The sequence below is a fragment of the Tenrec ecaudatus genome, chromosome 10 (genome assembly GCF_050624435.1).
Source record: "Tenrec ecaudatus isolate mTenEca1 chromosome 10, mTenEca1.hap1, whole genome shotgun sequence".
NCBI lineage: Eukaryota > Metazoa > Chordata > Mammalia > Afrosoricida > Tenrecidae > Tenrec > Tenrec ecaudatus.
The window spans coordinates 87,575,765-87,602,988 of NC_134539.1; the positions used below are offsets into that span (position 1 = coordinate 87,575,765).

Here is a 27,224-nt window from a genome sequence, read left to right on the forward strand (position 1 = left end):
GGAAGACTTCCAGCCACTCAGCCCACAGAGAAGTGCACAGAGGGTCCTAGTGCAGTGGCCCCAGTGAGGTCACCTGTCCGACAGGGCTTCAGGCACTCCATATGCCAGAAACAGTGGGCGCAGAGCTCCTGTTGCCTGAGTGTTGCTGATAATAGGCAGGGGTCAGCGAGAAATGGGTGGAGAGGAAAGATCAGAGGCAGCAGAAGCAGATACTGGGAGGACACAGACCTGGAGACATGCCAGGAAACTCAGAAAGGCACATGATTTGATCCAGAAGTCCAAGTTCAAGTGCTAGCCCTGCCACTAAGCAGAAGAGGTGAGTCCGCATGCCCTCCCCAATAGGCCATCCTCCTGCCTGGGTCAGCACAGCCCAGTGGTCAGGGTTGCTGGCTGACAGGGGCCTGGCCTCCTCAGTCCAAAGTGGGACAGCTGGCTCTCAGCTTCCCTTGGTACAGAGTCAGCCCTTGTGCCTTCTCCCCACTCTCTTTCCATGACGTTTTTCCTTCGTCTTCAATTGGTTCTCCCATTTCTTTCTGCCCCAGCTTTGATCCTGGCCCTAGACCCTTGTCCCTTGAGCTCCCTGTGACCTATTGCCATGCCCAGTGCCCTCTTGTTGAATGGTGGGAGGGTGTAGCAGCAGGCGTTGCACATTGCTAGTGTGAGGGGTTGCTTGGTCAAGGACCTGAACCCACACGGAAGCCTGGCCAAGAAAATGGTCTGCATCACGGCCCAGGAAGCTGTGCACCTGGTCAGGTGTGACCACCCTCTGGGCTTTGGGAATGCTTATGACCAAAAGCCAACTGCCAGGAGGAGCCCTGAGTACAGGGTGGGCACAGCACTGACCTGTGTGGGGAGGTGGGGGGGGGCGGGTGCTTGGGCTTGCATGGGTGGGATATTGAGCATGGAGTGGAACTCACTGTAACTGAGTGTCACATCTGTGGCTTCCCTGCCAACAGACCGCTGCCACAAGGCAGGTCAGGTTCTTAGACTGAGCTGTTCCTCTCATCTGTGTCCATGTTTTTGTCCCCCACCCCAATTATATTAGTCTGTCCACTCTGCATGCCTTTCAGTTGGGGGGTTCTGTTTCATTTGGTTTTGGTTTTGTTTTGTTTTCCGCATGTTTCACTTTCTTATTTTGAATGCCACCAAGGTTTGTTTGTTTTGTTGATTATTATATTTTACTCCATGGTTCCTGGTCCTCCCCTTCCTCCCCTTACATTTGTCTTGTTACAGGTAGAGATTAAATCTTCCTGTTACTGTAGGATTGGACACTTCCCAAGGGAAATGTTCCGGTGTCACCACACTGACATCTCCCAGCAGTCACCTTCCTTCCTTCTCCTCCACCGTGGAAGGAAGTGGCCTCACGCGCCTGCACCCGACACCCTGCACTTCTCAAGAACTGGTTGCTAGAACTGGGTACTTTTGTTTTGCAAAACAAACAAACAGATGCAGGTCCTCGCTTCTCCCCTCGTGTCGTCCTCCCCGCCGTCTCATGCTCTCAGGTCCTCGTTTTGCTTATCCGTGTGCTCCATCATTCCGTTCTGTTTGGTTTACTTCTCCTAGAAGCTATTCCGCTAGAGATGTGTAGGTGTGATTGTCCATGTTTTCTGTTCACCTGAAAGCAACCACTTCCAAAAAAAGTTAAGATGATTTGTTGGATTATTTAACAGAAAAAAATATATACATATATACATATCATATGGTGCCAAGGAGAAAAGCCAAGCCCACCCCAGGAACTTTTCCGTGGTGATCCTGGCCAGAGGTGTGACACTCAGAACCAAGAGGCCAGAGTGTTACTAACCTAGTGTCTCATCGGTTTTTTTAAGACTGAAGTGCCCGGCGCCTGGCAGAGGCTCCATAAAGTCAACCAAGATCTCCAAAGCGAACTGGATGCCCAGTGCCAGCGCCAGGAGCTGGTCAGTCAGCAGATTCAGGCCCTGAAGCGCAGCTATGGGGAGGCCAAGGACATGATCCGACACCACGAGGCTGAGGCCCAGAGCCTCCAGGCGAGGCTGAGCAATGCCGCTGCTGAGCTGGCCATCAAGGAACAGGCACTGGCCAAGCTCAAGAGCGACCTGAAACTGGAGAAGGACAAGGTCCACGAGCAGCTGGAGGAGTGGCAGCACAGTGAGGCCGCCCTTAGCGGGCAGCTCAAGGCCAGTGAGCAGAAGCTCAAGAGCGCAGAGGCCCTGCTGCTCGAAAAGATGCAGGAGCTGCGGGACCTGGAGACGCAGCAGGCACTGCAGAGGGACCGGCAGAGGGAGGTACAGAGGCTTCAGGAGCGCATTGCCGACCTCAGCCAGCAGCTTGGCGCCAGTGAGCAGGCCCAGAGGCTGATGGAGGAGAAGCTGCAGAGAAACTACGAGCTGCTGCTGGCGAGCTGCGAGAAGGAGAAGCAGGTGCTGCTGAAGAGCCTGAAGGAGGTGGAGGACAGGGCCAGTGCCTATGAGGACCAGCTGCGGGAGCGGGAGCAGCAAGTGGAGCTCCTGCAGAAGGAGAAGCTGAGCGCCACACTGGAGGGTAGTGAGCGCGTGCACCAGTTGGAGGAGCAGCTGGAAAGGAAGGAGGGCAGCATCCAGGAGCTCGCTGAGCACGTTCAGGTCCTCCAAGATGAGTGCCACCTCCTCAGACAGCGCTTCCAAGAGCTGGTGGCCCGGGTTGCCGTGTCGGACGGGAATGTTGCTGCGCTGCAGGCCCAGCTTCAGGGGAAGGAGGCTGACTACCTCAACCTGGAGCACTCCTTCGGGGAGGTGTCTGGGCAGCTCCAGCGCATGCACACGCTGCTGCGGGAGAGGGAGGAGGAGCTGGGACGCATCAAGGACCTGCACCAGAGAGTCCTGGACAAGAAGGAGCAGGACCTCAATGAGGCCTTGGTGAAGATGGTGGCCTTGGGCAGCAGCTTGGAGGAGACTGAGATGAAGCTGCAGGCAAAGGAGGAGATGCTCAGGAAGCTGGTGGATGAGTCTCCACAGGGTGCCGAGGAACTTCCTGTCACTCTGGGAACAGTCCGTGGCAGCCTTGCCCAGATGGGGCCGGTTGCTGGGGCACCTCTGGGCATCCCACACACGAGGCCGAAGGACAAGGACCCGGGGACTGGTCTGGGAGAGGCTGGCGGGGAAGACACTGTGCCCCTGCGATCAGCGGATATAACCAGGCCTGAGTCAGGGACACCTAGCAGCAAACGGCAAAGAATCCGGTTCTCCACCATCCAGTGCCAAAAGTACATCCACCTTGATGGGTCAGAGAAGACCTGGACTGGCAGCACGTCCTCTGACACCAGCCAGGACCGCTCACTCTCGGAGGAGAGTATGTCTTCTGAGCCTGCCCCTGGGCCCAGCGACGCGGACAGCTACCTCTCTGTCATCCACTCCTTGGAGACCAAGCTGTACATCACAGAGGAGAAGCTCAAGGATGTGACTCTCCGGCTGGAGAGCCAACGGGGCCGAGATCAGGAGGCCCTGATGACCCTGCACCACCAGTGGGCTGGCACTGAGGCCCAGCTCCGAGAGCAGCTCCAGGCCAGCCTTGCCCATGCCGGTGCCCTGGCCTCCCAACTGGAGCAGGAGAGGCGAGGGAGAGCAGCATGCACAGAGAGCCATGCTAGGGAGCTCGGGAGCTTCCGGGTGACAAACAGCCGGGCCCTTACCTGTTTAGAAGACTGCCGGGAGCAGCTGAGGTCCCTGCTGAGGACAAGCCAGGAGGAGTGTGCCGCAGCCCCCTCCACCTCTCTGGCCAGCATGGAGAGTACACTGGCAGATGCTATCCAGGTCTTGCAGCTGCCGCCAGCTCCCACAGACAGCCCAGGCCCCGCTCTGCAGGAAGATGGGAGCCGCCCACTAGGTGGGCAGCCCTGGCCGCCAGAGGTGAATGAACAGGAGCAGCTGAAGCTCCTCTCACAGCGGATCGCTCTGGAAGCCTCACTGATCAATCAGATTGCAGACTCTTTGAGAAATACCACCTCGAACATCTCCTGTGTCCTCCAAGAGATCTCTCAGTCCAGAGGGCTACCCCTGGAGTCTGAATGCACGACAGCTTGTCCAGGGCCTTTAGCAGATAGCCTAGCCAAGAAGCTGCTGGTGGAAGGGGAATTCTGGGGCCAGGTGGAATCACTGAGCCAGCACCTGGGGACATTAGGATGTGAAGCGGGAGATGCCAATGACCGGGGGTGGAGGCAGGGCCTCCTGCCTGCCCTTGGCCCCACCGTGGCAGATGCAACCCTCGTCAGGGCGGAGCTGAGCTTTGCCGCCCAGTCTGTGAGGGAGTCGTTTCACCACAGGCTGAGCAGCGTCCAGGAAAACCTGCACAGCGCCACAGCCGCCCTGCAGCGGCTCAGGTACACACTGCGTGAGATCCTGGGTGCCTACCGCACCCCAGATTTTGATAGAGTGATGCAGCAGGCGTCAGAAGCCCTTGGACTTGAAGCAGGTGCTGGCGAAGGTATTCTGCAGCCCTGGAACTTGAACCCCGTGGGGGAAATGCTAAGTGGCGACCCCAGCAGCTCCCCAGAGCCCTGTCAAGTGCTCCGCGAGGGCCCCGGCACCCTGGTGGCGGTGCAGGAAGAACTTGCCCAGCAGCTTAAAGCCAAGGCCCACATCCTGGGGGAGATAGCGGCTGCTCTTACCTGCCTCCCACCAGTGGAGTCGCTCAGCAGCTGCCAGCAGCTCCTCCAGGCCTCCCAGGCCCTCTCCTACAGCGCTTGTGTGGGAGGCCTGGGCCAGTACTCGTCATTATTGGTGCAGGATGCCATCGTCCAGGCTCAGGTGTGTTATGCAGCCTGCAAAATTAGGCTGGAGTATGAGAGGGAGCTCCAGTCGTACAAGGATTCATGGCAGAGCCGCGTCTCCCCCTGCCAGGAGCACTTGCAAGCTCTCGGGGCCCTGAGAGAAGAGTACAGGGAGCTTCTCCGGAAACAGAAGAGCGAATACCTGGAGGTGATTACCATCATTGAGAGGGAAAACGCAGAGCTCACCACGAGGGTCACCCAGCTAGGCCACCAGCAGCTCTGTCTGGAGGCCATGGAGGGGCGGCCCGAGGAGGAGCTGCTGGGCGTAGTGGAGCAGCTCGGCCAGGCAGAGCCCACCCTGCAGGCCGCCTCCACCAGCCACCGGCAGGACCTAGAGCAAAGCCACGTGGAGCAGATGCAGAGCCTGGAGGACAGGTTCCAGCTCAAGATGGAAGAACTGCAGGGCATTCACGCAGAGGAGCTGCGGGCACTGCAGGAGCACTATTCCCAGAACCTGCAGCACCTGAAGGAAACCCTCAGCCATTACCAACAGCAGCGCCCCGAGGCCCTGCCAGCCCCCGACCCCGCAAGCAGTCCCTCTCTCCGGGGTCCCAGCTGGCCAGCCAGTCAGGCCGAAGAGGTGGCTGAGTCTGCAGCCGGCCTTCACCGGCGTGTCCAGGAGCTGGAGGCGAAGACTGACGCCGTGCGAGAGGAGCTGGAACACAAGGGCCTGGAGAGCGGTGCGGCCATGCTGCGACAGAAATACCAGAGAGACTTGGAGAATCTGAAGGTCATAACGCACCCTTCAGTCTGAGCCCAGGGCCAGGAAGGCCCTCCCCTTCTTCCCGTGGTACACCATGCACCGGTGGCTGCCCGGGGGAGCTGAGCGGGGCTCCTTGGTGCTGATCCCTATCCAGAGGGAACTCGGTTGAAGTTCTGTTTGCTGCTTCTGCTCCCCACTGACCTCAGTGGGAGCTCCGGGCTGGCCTGGGCCAGTGGCCCAGCCTCCTGTTGCCCATTACCCAGAGGGAGAGGAGAGGGGTAGAAGTCAAAACCCATCCCATCAGTCTTCCTCACTGCTTCTCACCCACTCACGGGTACCTTTCCTTCTGCCTAGGGGGACTTTGTTGTCCTCTCCCATGGCAGAGCTGGGTTCTCAGAGGAGTCCCTGCAAGTCCCCTTCCAGGTCCCCTGCCTCATCCTGCCCTCCTCCCCAAAAACTCCAGCCAGTGCTAAAGCACAGGCCCAAGGGGGGCCCTCAAGTCCACAGGGACAGAACCAGCAAAGGACCAGGGAGACATGGCCAGAGGCTCCCGCAGAGGCCCTTTCCTGATTCTGCTCAGTGGCCCTTGCCGTCACAGCTCCATGTGGAAGCTGAATTCAGGGACTCTGCCCAAGAAGCAGAGTTCCCAGCACAGCTTAAAGCTACCTTTCTCCTGCTATAGGAGGCAGGAAAAGCCCCATCCTGGTCACTGTCTTCCTGTCGCATACCATCTTTGGCCCTGGCCCTCGGGGGATTGGGCCATATGGGATGTCGGGACCTCTCACCCATCTCATTGCCCCCAGACACCCACATGCATGGGGGCTGTTGGGAGGGCAGAATAGTGCCAAACCAAGCAATAAGATCCGGGGGCTCTTTCTGAGTGGGCACCCGGCTGTCTTGGTACTGTTCTCACAAGATCTTTTTGTACCTGAGACTCAACAGTGCCATCACTCTCCCGCCCTCTGGGAGATGGTGCCTCACCCCGCCTGGCCGCCTGCAGGCCAGGCTATGGTTACCATTCTCCCTAGCGCTTACAAGACCCTGATGCACAGTTCTGCACCGTTGCCACTGCCACCCCAGCACTAAAGCACACTGTTAAGCAAACTGCGGGCTTGCTTCCTAGCTACACACACCTCCGGCTCTGGGAGAAAAGTTTAGTAATTAACCTCCCACCCACCCACCCCCCCACCGCCATGATAGCAGCCAGTTTGACCAGACAGGCAGGGGGCTGTTCTTTCTCCGAGCCAGCCATGAATGAAGCCGCAGGGTCAAAGCATGTGGGATGATGAGCCCTGTGGTCTAAACTCAAGTGTAAGCGGCAGCGTCAGGGTAAATCACCACACACCCTGACAGTGGCCTGAACCCGTATCCCAGGTGCCCTCCTCAAAGAGCCCCAGGCTGTGGGCTCAGGTCCTGCATCCCACAGGACCTCCAGAATGAGGTGACTCCCACCTCCGGGTGCAGAGGAGGCCCATACTGCAGATATCGGCCTGCCAGTTGGCAGACAATGAGAATAGAAAAGCTGCATACTGAGGGGGCGCTCACAAAGCAAGCTGCCTCTGTCCCCAGCCCCTTGGGTGTTTGCATGACCCCTAAGAGAGGAGCATGGATCCCTTAACCCTTTTTGTAACTAACAGTCCAGCAGAGCCCAGCTGGTTTATCAGTCACTTTGTCTTCCTGCGGGTTTCCCTCCTAGTCAGGGAAGCAAGCCTTGTTCTAGTGCCTCCCTACCCACATGGGACGCTTCTGCTCCAAGGCACAGGGAGGGGGGTATTGCTGGGCATTTTGTTGATCACAGGGATAAATTGCTAAATTTACTCATTTATTAGCATACACATTCTCCAAGGAAGCAATTGGGTCTTTTAAAGATAATCTCAGAGGCTTTGTTAGAACTCTGACCCTTACCTTCAAATATTGTGAAGCATTCAAACAAACCAAAGTCAGAATCGCAAAGCCTACCAACTGTATGTTAGCTGCAAAACCACAGATGTGGCCCAGAGCCGTGGACAGGGTAGACCATGCTGAGAGAGCCGTAGGAAAGGAGATGTCTACTTGGATGGCTCAGCAAATCTGTCTCAGTGAAGTTTGAAGGGCAGAGAGAAGGAGCTGGGAAAGAGCTCCTGGTTGGGGAGTTGGCGCTGTTATGATTACCAGCCTTTCTGAGCATCAGCCAATTAATGTAGTCCGGGAACCGGTGGGTAGGGAGTGGGGAGTTGGCAGACAATCCCACCCCCACCACCAAAGTTGCCTTTAAAATGTTATTTGTCAAATGTCCCCCATCTGGAGGCAGCAGCTCTTGCAGGGCTGTAGACTGTAAGCAGCAAACCCCAACACAACACCTAGAACTGTTGTCCGCAACTGGCCCTCCTGGTGTGGGCTGTGGCCAGTGGTCCCTGCCTGGGGCATGTGTGTCCTGTGCTCCTGTCCAAGTCGTAAGTCATCCCCAAGGTGGCAGGGCATGGTGTGGAGAGTAGTTCTGTGTGTGCCCTTCTCTGCACACCTTTAAAAGAAAATGTATCGTGGGCCAGAAGGGAAGGCAGGCTATCAGCCACCTGGGAAGTGTCTGGTTTGTGGCTGGCACCAAGAGCTTTTCACACTCTAAACCAGGAGCAGTGAAGTCTCAGCATGAGTTCTTCTCACCATATCCATCTGGCACAGCTGTGCCAAGGAAGTCCAGGACTGACCATTCCAAATTCTACTGCGCCCGCTTCCCGCCCACAGTACCCCCTTTCTGAAGAGAAAGGGGATCCACGGCAGTCGCATGGGAACAAGACGCAGAACTGGCCAGTGCAAACACCGTCTTTTGCGGTGTTCTAATGGCACTCAAGTGCCCAGAGGCCTCAGAGCAGGCCTTGGTAGCCAGCGCACCCACCACCAGAGGCTGGTGGGGCAGTCAGGTGCCAGCTACTTAGGAGATAGGAAACCCAACTCGGGAGTCGAGAGAAAAGCCAACAGCCTGCTGCGTTTTGCAGGCCACGTGCGAGCGGGGATTTGCAGCCATGGAGGAGACGCACCAGAAAAAGATTGAGGACCTGCAGAGGCAGCACCAGCGAGAGCTAGAGAAGCTGCGTGAGGAGAAGGACCGTCTGCTGGCAGAGGAGACTGCTGCCACCATCTCAGGTAAGTGGCCCGGGGGTGGGGGCGGAGAGTGTGGTTATTCCAGACAGACAATGCCCCTAACTCCCTGCCCAGAGCCAGGCCCCAGCACCTCCGTAGTGAGGCCTCTGTTCAGTCCAGCACCTGCACTTCACTTGGGTGCTCGGTGATGCTGCTACAGGGTTGTTGTGGTGTCAGTGCCAAGGAGAAAATGAGCCCACTGGAACACTTGCATGTTTCATGAACTCAACCTTGGCGCTTCTTAGTTAATCGGCCCACTGTCCTAGCGAGAAAATTCTGTCGCTTCTGGGAAAGAGAGCTCAGTGGGTGCCGGCCCTCAGACACCTGGTGCGGGAGGCCTGCCTGTCCACGGGCCGTGCACCTCCTGTGCTGAGCCTGTGCCCTTGCGTCCTTGCAGCGATCGAGGCCATGAAAAACGCCCACCGGGAGGAGCTGGAGCGGGAGCTGGAGAAGAGCCAGCGTTCCCAGATCAGCAGCATCAACTCGGACATCGAAGCCCTAAGGCGGCAGTACCTGTGAGTCCTCCGGTTTGCGGGCAGTGTGGCGCCGTGTGTGGGCACCTCCTGCTGCCCCTCAGTCAGCAAGCCACCCGTGGGGCGGACGCCCCCTTAAACTGCTGTGCTCTGACAAGACCATGGCCCGAGTGGGAGCTTCCTGTTGAGGAGCAAACCAATGAGCAATGACTGCTGAACTCTGAAGAATAGGGTGCAGCAAATGAGACCTTAGAAACATGAGAGGGCCTCAGAGATTTCATGGGAAACCCCACGACCGTTTGAGGCCTTTTTCCAGGAGCTTTGTCAAGTCCCCTCCCATGAGTTGTTCTTTAGGACAGTCTCTGCAGCCACCCCCAAGGAGTTTGTTCCCATCCCTCGAGCAAGGCCATGGAGGCCCCACCCAGAGCGGTGCCTCCTTCCCTGGGCCCAGGTGGCAGAGGGCAAGCCCGTGTTGGTTTCTCCTGTGTAGAATTAGCACTTGCAGCCTGGGCTGTGGGAGCCGAGTGTCCCTGTGTCTGAGGAGCTCCCAGGATGGCACAAGAGACAGCCACAACCAGACAGGTGCATCCAAGGCTCAGGGCCCTGCCTGAAAGAGGCACAGCGTCTATAAACCCCAAGTACTTTGTGGTTGGCCCTTATTTTTCAGATGGGTTTAAAAAAATGGTTGAGAACAAATTGACCAGGCCTGCTCGCTGTGGCTCTGAGTTTCTGAGCATTGCGGTGCCCCACAAAGACAAGCCGTCAGAGACGCAGGCTGGAGGGAGGCCGGTGTGAGTGGTGCTCTCCCTGCAGGGAGGAGCTGCAGTCGGTGCAGCGGGAGCTGGAGGTGCTCTCCGAGCAGTACTCGCAGAAGTGCCTAGAGAATGCCCACCTGGTCCAGGCGCTGGAAGCTGAGAGGCAGGCCCTGCGGCAGTGCCAGCGAGAGAACCAGGAGCTTAACGCCCACAACCAGGTAAGCCATGCCGGCTGCTGAGCCACTCGGGAGCCATCTGATCTGTGTCAGCAGGTGGGCGGGGGGACACAGAAGCCGAGGACTGAGAGAGGGCTGTGTTGCTCACCTGAGCCTGCTGCTGTGATCAGGGGCCACTTGTCCCAGCCCTTTTGCTACTGCTAAAATACAGTCCTCTCTCCCCATCTCTGGATGTATGCAGCAGATGCGAGGGCAAGGGAGCGAGCGGCAGGGCCCAGACTCAGTGAGAAAAACCATGGGACAGATTGACACCAGTTCTGTGGGCATCACAAAGAGTCCAGTGCTTAGCTGCTAACCACAGGGTCGATGGTTCAAGTCTACCCAGACGTACCTCAGGAGAAAGGCCTGGTGGCAAAAGCCAGTCACTATGGGCCCCGTTGGAGTGAATGCGGTGGCAGCTGGTCTACAAGAGAGTGTGGGGTGCTCCAGTCGTGTGTGCTGTTTCTTATGCTCGTAAATCCCTTGTACAGGACCCTGGGTCGTGGCAGGTAGTGATACCCTTCCTGTGTTCAGGCTGGCGTGTGCACAGATGCCTCACCCTCTGCTCGCGGGGGTGTCGAGCGTGACTTCTGTTGTGCTGCTCTCCTGCAGGAGTTAAACAACCGCCTGGCTGCAGAGATCACACGGCTGCGGACATTGCTGACTGGAGACGGCGGAGGGGAGGCTGGGGGTTCACCTCTCACACAGGGCAAGGACGCCTATGAATTAGAGGTACTCCTCAAGACCCGAACAAGAGCAGTGTGGTCCCTGGCTGACGGTGTATGAGGGAGGGGGGGGCGACAAATGAATGAATACTTTTTCCCTAACGATGGAAGAGGCAGCACGGCCAGGTCCAGCCCCCTCTCCGACACTCTCTCCTTTTTACCACAGCCACTTAGGGTTGTCACACGTAGTAACCGTACCGCACCTTGTTTGAGTTCCCTTACCTCTCCACAGCTTCTCGTCATCTCAATTGCATGCTGAGGGTCTAGGCGCCATGGGAAGTGGCGCACCGTCTCGGGGTGGAGGACTCATGGGACCCCACAGTAAGGTCCCTGTCCTGACTCCTCGCCCTCTCCAGGTCTTACTGCGGGTCAAGGAGTCAGAGATCCAGTACCTGAAGCAGGAGATCAGCTCTCTCAAGGATGAGCTGCAGACTGCATTGCGGGTAAGGGCTGGGTTGCTCGGAGGCCCTAGGCCTGGGGAGCCGGGCGTGCCCCAAACGCCCACCCCAGTCATTCTAGAGCAGATGGCATCCTCCAGAGAGCAATGTCATGGGCAGATCCTCGGGAAACCACCGCCTGTGGTCAGTTGTCTTGTCCTTGTGGGGCAGGGGTGGGGAGAGCAGAGCACAAATTCCCTATGCATTCTCCACAAGTTGCTAGAGGCCTGGCCTGCTGTCAGGTTGGCAGACCCTACTTGTCTCCTCCAGGGGATTCTTGGAATCAAATAGAGAACCTGGCTGAATCTCTTCTGGGGAAGTTGGGTCACTCTGAATGTGCACCAGAGATCCTCAAGCAGGTGTAGTTACGGGCAAGAGCTCACAGGCTGACTGACCGTGGCTCAGGGGCACCCCTTCTCTTGAGCTCTGGGAGGGAGGTTCCAGCAATTCAGGTGGCTGCCTCGCAGTGACCTTGGCATCAGGCTCCCACTGGCTGTACTCTGCCCCAGCATCATGCACTGCACCTGGACAAGTGTCCAGGTCTTGTGCAAGCAGGAAGATGGCCCCGTGGTTTATGGTGAGGCACCAGTATGACTTAAGGACCATGTGCCTCTGTTCTCTGATTTCCAAGGACAAGAAGTATGCCAGTGATAAGTACAAAGACATCTACACCGAGCTCAGCATCGTGAAGGCAAAGGCAGATTGTGATATCAGTCGGTTGAAGGAGCAGCTAAAAGCAGCTACAGAAGCACTGGGCGAGAAACCCCCCGAAAACACCGCAGTGTCGGGATATGGTGAGACCCTTCTCTCAGAGCAGCAGGGCCCCTGCTCTTCCTGGCGAGCCTTGCTCCGCAGTGGAAGGGCGGAGCCCTGGGGGCCGTCTCTTCCCGGGGTCCAGTGCTGCTGTTCTGTTGAGGGTGGGGTACGCAGCTCTCCTTCGATGCTTGACCCCAGCGTTTCCTGTAACATCTGGAAAAGGCCCCTGAGAGGCAGGTAGGAGGCTGGCTCATTTTGCTCCTGTGTGAGCATAGACAACATCACATGGAAGGTCGGCGTCGCTGAGCCAGGGTCCAGGCCTTCATGTGACCACCACGTTGACCTTTTTCAAAAGACCAACAGCCATGGCATTCTGTCTCCAATATCTACAAGAGCCCTCCTGTCTTCCTCGCTCAGCTGACCATGTTGTTTAGGAAATGCAGTGGTCAAAAAATGTGTGGCTGTAGAGCAAGCTTTGGGAATCTTAAGTGTGTCTGTCGTCTGGTGCCAGAAGGTTTTGGAAGACAAAAGTAACAGTTCTGTCTGCCTCTTCAGATATCATGAAATCTAAAAGCAACCCTGACTTCTTGAAAAAAGACAGATCCTGTGTCAGCCGGCAACTCAGAAATATCAGGTCAAAGGTGAGTTCATTGTTCAACCTCTGGGGCGGGGGGGATTGAGCAGACATTCCGGGGATGAGCACAACTCCAACCCAGGAGCCAGCCAGACTCCCAGGGGACACAGGCGGCCTCCAGCACAGCCCAAAGCCCCAGGTCACACTGGCCTCTAGCTGCGAGGGAGGCCAGGCTTGGTCTACCCACCAGGATTGGCAATGTCCCTGCAGTAGTGAGGCCTCTCCAGGGCGCAAGCCTAGGACAACAAGCTTCACCCTGCCCCCGCCCCCCTGGGCCTTGTAGTGTCCTGTGCCAGCTGTTCCCGCATGTCCTTGTTGTCACATTGTGCTCCCTGCCCTCAAGCCTGTGGTGGCTGTGGCCTTCCTGTGCACTGTGGTGGCAAACCTGTGAGCTTCCCAGGACGGGTGGGGGTGGGGAATGCTGCACGTGATCTCTTAGGATTTATTGTGTGTGTTGTTTTATTTTGCTCTCTCCCCCGACAGTCCGTAATTGAGCAGGTCTCATGGGATAACTGAAACGAGCCCGATTCCAGGTCCCCTGTCGTGTAGGTAAACAAACGCCTCTCACCACCACCACCTGGCCGCCTGGCGGCCCACTCTGCATGCACTGCTCACACCGTCATGTCAGACGCCTGTTGGTCACCCTGTTTCCATCCACCCTGCTCTCCAATCACGTAGAAAAGCTTGAGGACGCCTTCTAACCTGTCCTAGGGAGGGCGTTAGCTCTGTGACCTCGTCAGAGTTGACCCTTGGCTAAAGGCACGCTCTCTCAGCCTGAAGGCAATGGGCCAGTGGGTGCCCTGGCCCGGCAGCATGCATATGAGATGCCCGATGGATGTCCAGTAGCCCGCTCATGCACACTGGGAAACCCAGCATGCCCTCTGTCTGTAAGGGGTCCCGGCCACCCCTCTACACTGACAGGCCACACTCATCATCCCAGACTAGCTCAACCCAGGTTCAACCCGCCACCCTGCAGAAGTTTCTCTCTGTCGTCACGGCTGGCGGGTACCTCCAGGGTGCTAACAGACCGTGGCCTGTAGCGTTGAAGATGTTCAGAAGAGCAGAGTTAGGGATGCTGTGCAAACTGACAGGAGTAAACATCTGGCAAGTAGTTGGGGGTTCAGTATTTTACCAGCACTTCTCTTTTTAAAAAGGCATCTCACTGGTGGCATCTGAGGGCTTTCTTACAAAGGGGAGAGGAATGGGAGTAGCCCCCACCTCCACAGACCAGACTGCCTGCCCCCTTCCAACATAGCCACTTGCTCTCCAGGGTAGCCACTGGCTGAGCTATTTGAAGGTGAAGCAGAAAGAGCCCAGGCACTGTCCGGGCAGCGGGGGTCCCTAAGGTTGCCCCTGAGCTAGACTGGCAACAGAAGCCTGGCTCCTTGACTGCTGCTCCTGGAGTGTGTTTGCTTTAGGACACAATTCGACACACAAATCTGAGTGTGTCGAACCCAGCCACTGGTACAGTGTGTCTACCTTCCTCTAGTTCCAAGTCACTTGCGTGGCTCTGGTTTGACTGGAGAAAGACCTGGGCACTTTTCTTTAACACCAGGGTTTACGTGACTCGTGATTTTGACACATTTCATTTTCCTCATCAAAAAGTGCAGCTCTTTACATTGACCTCCAACCTTTTAGGCTGACTTTTATCCATTTGACAAGACCAAATGCACATCCGGCTCATTTGCTTCTGCCTTCTAATCTTGAATGTCTCTGTGGTGTACCTATCTCTGCAGATACGTATCAATTTGATGTGAACATAAACTGAATATTAATCCCAGTAAATTGGTTTCATTCATGAAAGCTTTACTACTTCAGTAAAAAAATACAAACATAGTCAAAAGGTTTTTCACATCAAAGGTCAAGACAAACAGTGCAGCAGAAATGGTCATACCGACTGTCCTAAGTGACCCTTAATCATCCAGGTCAGTGGGTCAAATGTTGTGTAATGTTAAATATTGTAAATGTCATATAAATATATATGAGGGGTACCCCCACAAAACCGGAAAAAAGTCTCTGCTAGGCAGAGCTTTCATAGTATACCTTTTTCCCACTAGGCGAGCTTTGGGCAACTCCATCTGAGTTAGGGCATCCAGTGGTGTCGTCTGGGAAGGTTTTCTCTGGTCACTGAATTCTTTTGTAAAAGCAGTTTTGCTCAAACCTTGTTTTTTGTGAGGGCTGATTTAAGAGAACAGCGTGCTGCTGTGAAATTTTGTTTCCTGCTCAGGAAAAATGCCGCAGAAACTTGTGATCTTGAACACAGCTTTACAAGGAAGCACTGCGGGGAAAACTCAAGTGTATGAGTGGTTTTCCAATTTCAAAAAAAGGTGAAATGTCTGTTGATGAGAAACCTCTTTCTGGACCTCTGTAAACTTCCCGAATGGAAGAAAATGTCGACAGAATTTGTGCAATTGTGCCCCAAGACCAAAAATGGACCACTGAAGAGATGGGAAAGTTATCTGGACTGTCCTGTTGCTCGATTCAGTGAATTTTAACGGATTTTGGAATGAGAAGGGTCACTGTGAAATGTGTGCCTCATGTTCTGACTGACCAGGACAAAGAGTGTGGAGTAGAGGCACGCCTTGCTCTGAAAAACCCTCCAAAGTGAGGAGACGGGGTGCTCCTCTTAGGGCCTGAAAGCAGACATCAGTCAAGCCAGTGGAAGACGCCATCGTCACCTCACCCACAAAGCTCATCAAGTGAAATCAAAGATGAAGACAATGCCCCTTTGTTTTTTTGATGTGAGGGGGATAGTGCATTTGGAGTTCATTCCACCAGGTCAGACTCTTAATCAAGCTTTCATTTTAGAGGTTCTAAAAAGATTGCATCACCACGTGCAACAAAAAAAGCCTGGTTTGTGGCACACGGAGGACTGCCACCCCCACAAGGCACCTGCAGCCATCTCAGTGCGCCTCTTTTTGGCAAAAAAAACCACAACAAAAACCAGCATGCCTCTCTTGCCCCAGGCACCTGACTCGCTCCCTGAGACCTTTTTTTGTTGTTTCCTCAAATGAAGAGGGACATGATAGGAGAGCGATTTGACTATGTAGAAGAGGTGAAGAAAAAACGAAGGAGGTGAGGTGCTGTCAGCCATCCAAACAGATGAGTGTGAAAAATGTTTCCAAGAATGGAATTGCAGATTTGACAAATGTATGAAGTATAATGGAGAGTACTTTGAAGGTGATACGATTGTTTTTTAGGGGGGAAATTAAATACATAGCTTTGAAAAACTTCCGGTTTGGGGGAGTACCCCCTCATAGTATCACATAGTGTTCATTTATAAGTTCATAGTGTTGCTTTTAAATAAAATAAGTTGTTTTAAAAAGAAAATAAGTGGTTTCATTCACATATTAATTTGACGCATGCCTGGCCATAGAAATAGGTCCATAAGAAATGTCCATAAACTCCAGTGTTAAAAAGAAATTTAAAACTATTAAAAAAGGAAATGTCGTGTTAAACATGAAGAACCTTCTGTTTAGCAAAGGAAAGCAAGCTCGTGTGTGCATGTGTGCGTGCTCTTACAGTTTTCTCATTGAAGATTCTGTTTCCTATTTGAAGCTAGGGTGTGTTAAGTTCCACTTTTTTACAGTTTCTGAACATTTGGATATCCAGGAAACATAGTGATGGAGGCCTGGCCAGGTGTGACAATAGCACGGCTAAGTTGTCTGTCCTCCTCTAACTTCATGTGGGAAGAATCATTTCGGCATCAGCAGCCCAAGGCTGATTTCTGTGAAGCTGAGTCAGACAGGCCTCCACCTTCCAGCTTCTTACTGATTCTGACACCACAGTCTCCCCCCCCCACCCCCCATATGACACACGCTCCCTCTCTGCCGGGTCTGATAACTGCCCGCAGTGGCCACTCGGAGCACAGACATTGCTCACAATGATGGGTTTGTTTGGGAAGTAAAGCTTACAAAATCAGCTCAGCCCACAGTTTTCCAGGCACAATAGCTTGCTGTACCCACAGGCATGACACTCTCTGACCCATGGTCCCCCTCAGCCTCTCCTCTGTTTGGACACGTGTTACAATGCTCTTTAGTTCTTCTGATAAGTAACTGGAGGCCCCTCATCCTGGCAACATGGCTGTTTTCTCTCTTGGCCAAGAAGCCATTTCCTGCCCACCTTCTGCTCTGCTTTGCTCCTGCTCTGTTTACTGCTGCTGCTGCTGCTGCTGCTGCTGCTTGCCGTATCTGGTGCGTGTGTGTGCGTGTGTGTGTGTGTCCTCAGAACAGACATGCCAAGTTTACAGACATGTCCCACTCTGGCTCCTCTGTTTGGTGGCTGAGGTCTCACTGGAATGGCTCACATTAAGCCTATCAAGGCCCATGTTAAAGTTCATTACACCTTTTTTACATAGTCCCACCACCACAAGGGTGCAGGGTACCTAGCACCTTATTTACCTTATTAGCTAATTATCTAATCACCTTGGTGAGCCACAGCAGAGTCCGTATCAAGTAACTCACTTGCACCACTGGCACCCAGAGCTCTGCTAGCCATTGACCCTGTCCTATTGGAAGAATTAACTTCTCCCTGTAACCATTTCAGTCATCCAAAACGTGCTTTCACAATTAACAGTGCTTCAGCAAGGCAAGGAGTCCACAGGACAAGTTTACTCACTACCAGCCATACAGGCCCTCAGCAGGTACCCTATGATCTAGTCAGGTTCTGCAAATATTCATCTCATCTACACCCTTTCTGGAATCTGATACAATTTAATGGAGAGAAGATTGTTTCCTTGCTCTGAGCTTCATGAGGCATAGCAAGACTTTTAAGGGACTTTAGGTTTGGCCAGTGTACTCCAGTAGTGCCTCACCCGTAGTCCACTCTTCCAACAGCCTGTGCAACAAGCAGTCACACTGAACCCTGTACTCACACCTGAGTCGTCATCGTATCCACATCTTCCCTCACCCCCTCTTCCCCAGACCCCAAGAAAAGAGGATCCCCTTTGTCCTCCTTTTGAGTTTCTGGACACCCATGTAAGCATGTTAGCCAGCTGCTTCTCTCCTTTATCTCCCTCCATTTTGCATAGCCAGTGTTTAAATTGTTCCCCTCCCTGCCTCCAATTAAGCCAGCACTTTGAGGAGACAATCATGCGCCTTGTTGTAAAGAGTCTTTCATTCTGGCTGGAACTTTGAGCATCTGCATCCAAAGCAAAGGCTACTCTGGAGAAAGCCGTCAGATTGTAGCTGTCTACACTAGCCCAGTGAGGTCGAACCTTGGACTTCATCACTCTCTCACTCTCACTTGGTCTGCCCCTCACACCCCTACCTTATGGCCTTTCTTCTCATGCACATATGTTCTTAGCAGTTCTAGGTAGGGCTTCATGTCTTCTCAAATGCAAAATTTTCAACCTAAGCCCCTCTAGGACTATGGCTTGTGAAAAGAAACCCTGTTTTTCCTGGAGGCGTGTTGGGCTGCTAACTGCAAGTCCAGCAGCTGGGAACCGCAGGAGAAATGGGAGGCTCGCCCGTAGAGATTCACAGGGTCTGTTTAGGTAGGTACAGCGTGATGGCCGTGAGTTTGGTTGTTTATGGTGTAATGGGTTATGGTTTGGTCAGCAGTTCAAAGCTGCTAGCCTCGCTATGGGAGAAAGGTGGGGTTTTCTGCTCCTGTAACCTTAGAAATCTGAAAGAGCTGTCTCAACAGCTGCCTGGCAGTGAAGTTTTTGGAGATTCATTTTGGTTTAGGACAGTGGGTCTGAGAAACATTCCAATTTCATCTTCATACTGTAACTACCTTATTTTCATGTGTCTATGGCGTTGGGCCTAAGGCCGTAGCCATCATTTTGCTGCATCCACTGGGCTGTAAACCCAGGCCCCTGCCTGCGTGAGTCAGTGAACATGGGTTCTGATGCCACCTGTACAGGTGTCCTGGCTAAGGCTGAGGTCAGACAACCTCCAGCCTTTTTACCAATTCCGACACCAGCCGCACCCTCTGCTTCTCTCCGTGTCCCATCACAGTACTCATGGGGTGAGGTTGCAGTCCAGGATTGACACGGGCCACGGTTCTTCAGTTAAGACAACAGCTTTTCAGATGTTCTCACCGGCCCAGTTCTCTCTGGCCTCTGTTCTCAGGCTCCTTGGCCTCTGTCCCAGCAAGTGTTCCAAAGCTCTTTCGATCTACCAGTAGGGCCTGGAGACACCTGCCCAAAGGCATTCATTCAGCTTCCTCTCTATGACCCAGGAAACCCACCAAGGTGGCTCTTGCTTGTCCCCTGGTTCTGTTGCCACTGTTTTTTGGTTTGTTTGTTTTTTGTCATCTCTTGCTCTCCCCAGTGTGACAGCTCGCTCTCTGTCCCCTCCGTATGGGAGGCCCGAGTACAGGGATTCTCCCCTGTCTGCAGATGCCTTCCATTCCTGGCTTGCTTTTTAATGTGTTAGTGTCTGATCCACCCACACATCCACATCTGGAAAAAGCTTTGGTGTGCAGGACACCCTGCTGCCCCAGGGGAAGGCAGGACGCTCGGTGTCTCAGAAGGTGAGGTGCCACTGGCCTGGATGAGCCCGGGTCCCCACAGCACTATGGGATGTGTGTACACGGGAAATGCCCGCCCTTACCATCGTTGGGAAACTAGCCCCTGTGCCCTGTGCCCTGCCCCCATAAAAAGAGGCTGCCCAGAAACAGACGAGCTCTGGTTGCCGTGGGATCTGGTGTGTGTGTGTGTGTGTTTAGATCTGTCCCTGTGTTCCGGTTTCCTGTTCTGTTCTGCCTCACTTCAAAAAGGTAAACAGTCCCGCCACGCACAGAGTCACAGCCAACAGGAGCAGCGTGGCCCTTTCTGGGCTTGAGACTGGGAGAGATGTTCCCAGGGGTCCTGGAAAGTGCCTGTGTTGGTGGCGAGCCTAGTATGGCAGACTGCCAGGTACCCCTCAAGTGAGGGTGGGGCCCTGAGAGAGAAAGCAGCCCCAGGGCTCTGGGGATAGCTGCGGTCTCAGGTAGCCCTGGGCTCTGGTGGGAAGCAGGCACTGGCTTATAGAGCACCACCCCTTGTCTGGGCAAGAGGTGTGGTATGTCAGGTGCTGTTTTTGAAGGCTGGACCTTACCATAGATGGGACACCCCTTCATTGCCTGCTTGCCCTGGTCAACCCTTCCTGAGCATGGCATGGGCCTCTGGTTCCTGCCCAGACTGGGCTGCCAAGGCAGCAAAGGCCCCCTGTCCACAGAGTATGTACAGTCAGCACACACCTCGCCACGCCTGACTGTCCCCAGCTGAGACAATAGGCATGGCCTGCAGGTCTGGGTTGTGACTTGGGACAGCATGGCCACCACCAACACCTGGAGGCCGGCTGTGTGTGTCCCATGAGGAATAACAGGGCCCGGCTGTAAGTGAGAAGTGGAGTTGCTCCCCTTCCCACCACACTCTGGGAAAGGCGTCCAGAAACCCGAGCACAGACCAGTGAGGTTCCAGATGTTTTCCACTCATGCATCTGCATACATTCGAGTATGTCTATGTGTACGCATACACATGTATAGCCACAGTTTGTTAAAAACACAGCTGTTCTGGAGGAGGCTGGGTGAGGAAGGGGCTACCGGAACCTGCTCTCACCTTTGAGAGTCCACAGGACCCCCAAGCCTCTGTTAGCAAAACCTGCTCTTGAGTAATAGATTCAACTCAGCAGCTGACTGGCCCCCACTGCGGTACCCAGAAGTCTTGTAGAGACCAGACTGCTGTCGGGCTCATGTCTCCATGCCCTGGGGGCCAAGCTGGTCCTGCGCCCCCAGCATCCGATTCCCCATGACTGTCCTGTAGCAGATGGGTCTAGAGAGCCCACGCCGGTGCCTGCTCCAGCACTTACAGACCACGTGGACGAGCGAGCCCAAGTCAGCCTGTCTCCCTGTAAAACGGGGGCAGGGAGGCTTTCTGCAGAGGATTACTGTCCAGGAAGACAACTTGAAAGTAGACTGGCTGTCCCTAGATGCTAGGACCCTGTGCATTTTGTCATTCTCTGAGCCGTGGCGTCTCTTCTTATCCAGAAGTGGAATCTTTGGTGGAAGTCCCCTAAGAGTGAGTGAGTGAGTGAGAGAGAGAGAGAGAGAGAGAGCTGCTGGGGACATGGAGATTTCCCCCCTTAGTGAAATGTCATTCACCTCCGAGTTCCCAGGATTCTACAGAGATAGCATTGGTTGTAGGTGGAAACCTGAGTCTATATGTTGGCCTGTTCCAGAGCACTGTAGCCTTCGTTGGCCGTCGAGAAAAGCCCAGAGGGGAGCAGGCCCTGCAGGTCCAGGACAGGGCAGAGAGGGGCCTCCGGGCCTGAGGGGAGTCCAGAGGAGCCGAAAGAAGTCAGAGATCTTGAGTACTCTGCGTGCCTGGCATGCATTCCCAGCTGGACCAGGCTGGTGGCTGCTTGTCTCAGAATCTAGCTTCTTAAATGCACGGTCTGTCTTGCTAATTTCTTTCCCTTTGTCACCCGGTAACCTTCAGGCTGCAGCACGTCCCACCTGTAACTGCCACCTCACAGAGAACATTTTTCTCCTTGGCATGCCCACTAATCTCTGTCAAGGAGGCACCCCTCCTCTCTGCCTTTGCACCCTGCCCCCTTCATCTGCCAACACCCCATAAGACCTCTTTGACCTAACCCTGGACCTACTGAAGTCTGGGCTTGGTGGCGCTAACCTGCCTGTGTGCTCTCTCCTCCCCACCCAGAGTCTGAAGGAAGGCCTGACGGTGCAGGAGCGGCTGAAGCTCTTTGAATCCAGGGACTTGAAGAAGGACTAGCTGCCTCCCACCCCACCTGGACACCTCCCCGACTTGCAGCAGCCCCACCAGGCGGTGCTCCCTGTCTGACGTGACTTTTCGCTGTTGTTGGCAGGGACACGGGGCTGCGTCAGGGGTTGCACACACATGTACCTGCCTGGGGGTCCCGGCTTCCCGGTGTCTTATCAAAGCTCTTTGCAGAAATGAGTCAGTCAGCTGGGGACTAGGCATCTGTCTTGGCACCCCCATCCTTGCTCTAACCACCACACTAACTGTCAGTATTAAGGCCAACAGCCTGCCAATAAGCTAGCTCCGTCTCGCACGGGCACCCGGACCGTGGCCACAGCAGCTCTTGCCCTTGTGCCCTTGCAGTGGTTTGTCCTGGATCCTCTGGAGCTGAGCGCACTCCTTGAACTTGGCTGGCCTCCATGGTGACCCTCTGGGTCCAGCACAGCCATCAGGTCACGGTCACGGGCCGCCTGGTCCGCAGCACTGCAGCACACTAGCCGAAGGGAGAAGCTAGAGGGGGAGCCCCCGAATTCCTCTGAGGGCCCAACACAGGGCAGGACACAGTCTTGTATTTGTCTCACCAACGCAGCTTAGAACCACATCCCAGAGCTCCACCTGAAAACTGTTGGAAGCAACCATTCCTAATCTTGTTTGTTTTTTATTAAATCTTGCACACAAAATACCAGGTCCCCTCTCCATCCTTCCTCAGAGTGTTTTCTTGGTCACTGATCACGCTGGGATTTTCATAGTAACATCAGTGTTGACCTGCAGCCCCGTGTTCTGAACGGGGATTGTGAAGAATGACTTGTTCCCCATGGAGAATCTTCCAGAGAGAAAAGAGGAGAAAAGAAAGCGTCGCGTGGCTTGTGAGAAGGCTGAGAGGAGTCCAGTGTGGGTCAAGACAATGGGAGAGCGGTTTGTGTGTCCTGGAAACTGCCCGCCGTTGCTGCTGCTGCTGCGGCCGCCGCCGGGCTCTGAGCTCCAACTTCGCTCGTCCAGCCCCAGGAGCATCCTCGTTCAGCAGTCTGCTCTGGGAGCACCGGGTCAAGGGACCCCACACGAACAGCTTCCCTTCTCTCCTCATGGGAGTGAGGTCTTTGCGACTTCTCATCAGAAACGCCGTGCGACCCTGTTAGGTTCGGTGACCCCACGAAGACCAGGGCTCCCAAGAGGTGAGGGGCGTAAGCACCGCCTGGCCCGTGAGTACCCGGCGGAGCCCTCCTGGTCGCCCCAGGCTGCCCAGGCATGGTCAGTGGTTCCCCTCACCGGGCAGTTAGCACGTGGTCTTAATGCCCGCATTCATTCCTGGTCTCTGGTCTATGGCCACTTGGGGTCGCACAATGTAACCATACTCTTGCTCGATCTCGAGTTGAGCTACGATGGGGCACCGAAGCATTTCAAGGCTCCTCGCCTCTGTGCACCTATTCTGTTTTCAAGCAGGAGGAAATGAGATCTCTTCTTAAGAATGGTCTCATCTAAAATGGGCCTGGCCCTTCTGTGCAACACAGGACAGAGCCCGCAGGGCTTCTGGGGCGCTGTCAGCTGTCCGCCCCGTGACTAACACAGAGAGCCACGGGCGTCCCCTTGGGCAGGCATGGGCTCGGATGCTGGAGGTGTCCTTGCTGTTCCCTGGGCCTGGTTTCCTATGTGAGCATCACACTTGCTCTGGGGAACCCCAGGCGTCCCCCCAGCAACTCCCAGTGCCTTGGAGTCCTCCAGGGCCCTGGTTTCTCAGTAATTCAGCTTAGACACCCTCGGGCCCTACTGCCGGAGGACCTGACACCGCTGTGGTATTCTGAGTAAAGATGAGTTGCCCCAGATCAGAAAACCATTTGGCTGCACTTCAGGCACCCCAAAGACCTCAGTCTCACCATGGAGTGACTGGGTGGCCCCCGGGCTGAGTGTGGGGCATGCCAAGGGAAGAGGAGTCTTAGCACCGAGCCACAGAAGAACTCGGAACCTCTCTCCTGCTTAGGGCTGTTCCGACTCAGCCCCCAGAAGCCAGAGGCTCAGCGATAGCTCTCTGCCAGGTGTGAAGTCAGGCTGCCTTTCTCCAAAGACAGCAAGCTAGCCCCAGAGGAGACGGTTCAGTCCACTGCCAGAGTACATTCTGGCACAGGGGATGGATGGCCTCCAGGGCACTGACCCTGAACTGGCCACAATATCTGCCGGCTGTGGGTCCACACAGATTGCCTCAGTGTGCGCCCAGTGCCCAGGCCCTGGGAAGGAGGGGATGGCGGATCGAAACAGAGCCACCTTGGCTTCTGGCAGGAAAAGACCCCTCTCGGTGATGGAGGCTGAGAGTGTGGCTGTAGTCAGCATCAGACCAGTGTGTGCGCGTCCGTGGCTCCACGCCCTGCGCCCCTAGAAAACAGCACGGGCGAGCCTTTCCCACCCTTGGAACGGGGACGAGGTAGAATGGCTAGGATCTCCGCGGTTCTGCTTGCCTGTAAATATGTATGACCCCATGTATGCTCTGCACTGCTTCACAGGTACACTTGTAATCTGGCATGGGCACCCACAAGTAACCCCTGTCAAACCTATTACGGAAAAACTACATTGTCTTCCTTTTCTGTGACGGTTTTTGTGGGCAGATGCAGAAGTCACTGTATGTGAGCACAGCAGCCGTTGCTTTTCATCAGTGTTGTGAGCCTGTGGTCTGAGAGCTAGTGTCCCAGTGACCGATGGCCACACAGCCCCTAGTGAGGTTCGGTTTCAGAGAGCAGGGCCGTCAGGCAGGGTGCTGCCATTGCAGACTGAAGCCTGGGTGAGGCACGTGGGGAAGGTCCACTTGGAGCGTGTGGTTGAGTGAGCAAGGGCCCCGCCCCGAGGAGCCGACAGGACAAGAGGGAGGGAGAGTGCCACCGACTCACTCGGGGAGACTCGGCGACGGTCTGCCTACCATCTGGCCAGATCTCACCACTCGCCCGGGGCCTGGCTCCGACGAGACCCAGAACACAAATTCCGGTTTCTAAAGAGCAAAGCCACGCACACACGCCTGAGCACACAGCAGCAGAGTAGATAGAATGGTGGTTCAACACCTTTGTATAGAAATGCACCAGGCTGCGCATTAAGTATTGCCACAGCCCATCTCACAAGCCTGTACTACTCAGCAGCATTGTCCACAGGACAGGGTGCTCTCTCTCTCAGCATCTCCTCTGTTCTGGGCTGCACTTTGGAAGGGCCAGTGTTTCCTCGCTGCTCTCTGACACCCAGTCAGAAGGGCCATGGGGCCCCCTGCAGGGGCGCCCACTGCGTTCCTTTGAAACATCTCTCTCTCCTTTGGGAAACAGAGAAGTCTGACGGGGCAAGATCCAGGCTGTGGGGCGCTGAGGCCGGTCCTCACTTCCCTTGAAGGATGAGCCGGTGCACTGCAGTTGGAAAGACAGTTCCTCCGCATGCTCCCTAGCTCCCGCACGGAGGCAGCTCTCCGGCTTCTTCAGACTTCTTCCAAATAAGCCCCTGTGAGCATCCCGTGTCCTTAAAAGATCGATCGGGACTACCCTCACAGGGATCCCGAAACCTAGTCGCCATTAACACTCTGAGCTGACCTGTCTGCCTTGGTTTCAAAATCCTAGATCCTCCTAAACAATGTGTTCTGTGTGAAGCAGGATTTCTGTCAACTTAGGGCCAAGCTACAGCGATCGTAGATGTGCACATTGGATTAGCCTGGACCTCAAAGCCGTCTTGTTCTGTGGCGCTCTGGCGGGACTGAGAGCAGGTGTTGCTGGCAGAACGTGTCTGCACCCCTGATAACCGAGGCACGTTTGCACATGGAGCAGGCCCATGCACGTGTGCATTGGGACCCTAGGAGCAGTACTAGGTCAGGCGTTAAGGGAGAACAGTAACTTCTAGCCACATGGAAACAGCATTGGAGGATAGACCTTCTCGTTGACACCAATCCCTGACCTGCTTTTTAGCAAAGATACCTAGTGAGGCACATAGGACAGCGGTCAGTCAGCCGCTCACCGGGCCCGGGGTCATACACAGCAAGGGCTGTCCACTCAGCTGCACATTGCAAAGTCGGACCCAGTCCCTCCCAGCTCTCACCAGCTGTGGCAGAAGCACTCTTTCTCCAGGCAGGGTCTCTGCCCTCCCTCTACCACCTAGTAACCAACCAACCCCAGAGTTGAAAGGTGCCATTTGGCTTGCTCACCTTTGGATACAGCCAGGGTGGGCTGTGAGAAGGCTGCCCTGCCGCCTCTCGCTTTGCGCCTGTGTGTGCACGGCTGAGCCGCCACGGCTTCTCACCACTGCTCTCTCTAGGCCCACCAGTGAGCCCAGTGACACGTCTTCCTCCGTGGAATTCAAAGTCACTTCCACTTAGTGCAGAACACGCAGCCCAGCAAAGTTTTGAAAAAAATATTGGTTGAAAATAAAAGTTTGCTCAGCATTGCCCTAAAACAAATTGAGAAAGATATACTTATTTTAAAAAGAAAGAGATGCACAGTGATCCCTGACCCTTTGTCATCATCCAAAATCTGGTTGGGGCAGGGGGGAGACGCTGAGTATTTTCAGAACTTCACAAAGGCCTGGGAAGTACATGATATACTTGGAGAGGAATTAAGGTGTTTTTTTTTTTTAAAGAAAGATTTGGCACTTGATAATTAGAAGCCCACTTCTCTGGAATCTCAAAATATCCTGGGAAAATCCGGAGTCCTTGAGCTATTCCATTGCCCTATGAAATGTTTGGCCCCGTGGGCAAGTTCTTTGTGCTCCTGCCAAAGAAAGTCCTACTGAGCTCAGCCAGCGGCTTGCTGTGCCCGCAGAGGACCCCCACCTAGAGGCACAGGGAGAGCGCCCCAGCACTGATGCACCCACACGCTGGCTCTCCGCCCCTTCCAAAGCTGCTCTAACCTGTCAGGATTCCCACAGAGAAGTCGCCAAGCAACTCAAATAAAGCACCCCTTTCCCAACCAGTGGACACTGGAAGTGCCGCTTCCTCTTTCATAAGCGCCACGTGTTCAAGTTGACCTCCAGAGAAAGCTGCTCTCTGGCTTTCCCTGTCACCAAGCCCTCGCCCATGCGGCACAGACGGCTCTCGGCTTTTGACTGAGTCCACAGCAGGGCCGGTCAAGATGTTCCTCCCATTACCCTCAAAAGATGACTAGCATGCAGTGTTGTGTGTAGAATTCCGTACATGCACACACCACGCTTGAAAACAAGACCAGCTTTGGGTGAGGTCTAGTTTAAAAAATGTTTTTAAGTGTTTTAGCTTTTCTGCTAGAGAGACGTTACCTAACTCCAACATGAAAAATACACGTTTCTCCCAATTTTTATCTGTTGCAGAAAGATCCCTACTTTATTCCTTTGCCCTTCAGAAGACAGTGAGCTTCAGAGTTGCTTGTTTTAAGTGCCATTCTCTGTAAGGACGAGGTCTCCTGCTCCTGACAGCTCCTAGCAAGTGAAGCCACCACACGAGCACGGGAGTTACCCGCTCAGCACTAACTCTGCACTGAGCGCGTGGCTACTGGTTACACAGGTTTGGTTCAGGTCTCTAGATGGTCGTATCTGTGGCTGAGGGACTGTACTTTGCACCTACTTCAAAGCTATTGCCAGCCCATGGTAGCTTCCAGTTTCTCTGTAGGAGAGCATCTTGCTTCTTCTCTGCACTACATAGCACCCTGTATATAACTCAGAGCAAGCGGTGTAAATATTTCTCAGAAGTTTCTGCAGGGATTTTTGTGACCAAGTTTGTGGATTTTTAAAATCTTTTCATGCCCGTCTAAGGGAGGAAGAACAGTTTGGGGTGCGGTGTTGAAACCACACTGAGCATCTGAAATGAATGTTTTTAGCGACTTTTCTGCCTTTCTAAAAATGTGGGTCATTTGATAGACGGCTTTAAAGACTGCACACCGGATCTAACCTACAGCCGTACGTCTTCCATTAGGTTGAGTTCTGTCGCTGTTTTTCTTAGCA

The 27,224-nt window shown here is 54.5% G+C and overlaps 1 protein-coding gene across 6 annotated transcripts in view; it reads left to right on the forward strand.

Annotated features, from left to right (window-relative positions):
- Positions 1 to 21,985, forward strand: part of MPRIP (myosin phosphatase Rho interacting protein) — a 172,587-nt gene extending 150,602 nt beyond the window's left edge. For 2 of the 6 annotated variants that reach the window (XM_075560928.1, XM_075560929.1), the window contains exons 16-24: positions 1,827 to 5,513; positions 8,459 to 8,606; positions 9,001 to 9,118; positions 9,890 to 10,049; positions 10,659 to 10,778; positions 11,128 to 11,214; positions 11,840 to 12,002; positions 12,520 to 12,605; positions 21,246 to 21,985. In XM_075560928.1, the coding sequence (XP_075417043.1) occupies positions 1,827 to 5,513; positions 8,459 to 8,606; positions 9,001 to 9,118; positions 9,890 to 10,049; positions 10,659 to 10,778; positions 11,128 to 11,214; positions 11,840 to 12,002; positions 12,520 to 12,605; positions 21,246 to 21,317 (4,641 nt within the window). In that variant the 3' untranslated portion in view covers positions 21,318 to 21,985. Of the gene's footprint in view, positions 1 to 1,826; positions 5,514 to 8,458; positions 8,607 to 9,000; positions 9,119 to 9,889; positions 10,050 to 10,658; positions 10,779 to 11,127; positions 11,215 to 11,839; positions 12,003 to 12,519; positions 12,606 to 13,081; positions 13,148 to 21,245 lie in introns of all 6 variants that reach the window. The other 4 variants (XM_075560930.1, XM_075560931.1, XM_075560933.1 and 1 more) reach the window with 4 other exon arrangements.
- Positions 21,986 to 27,224: the final 5,239 nt, after the last annotated feature.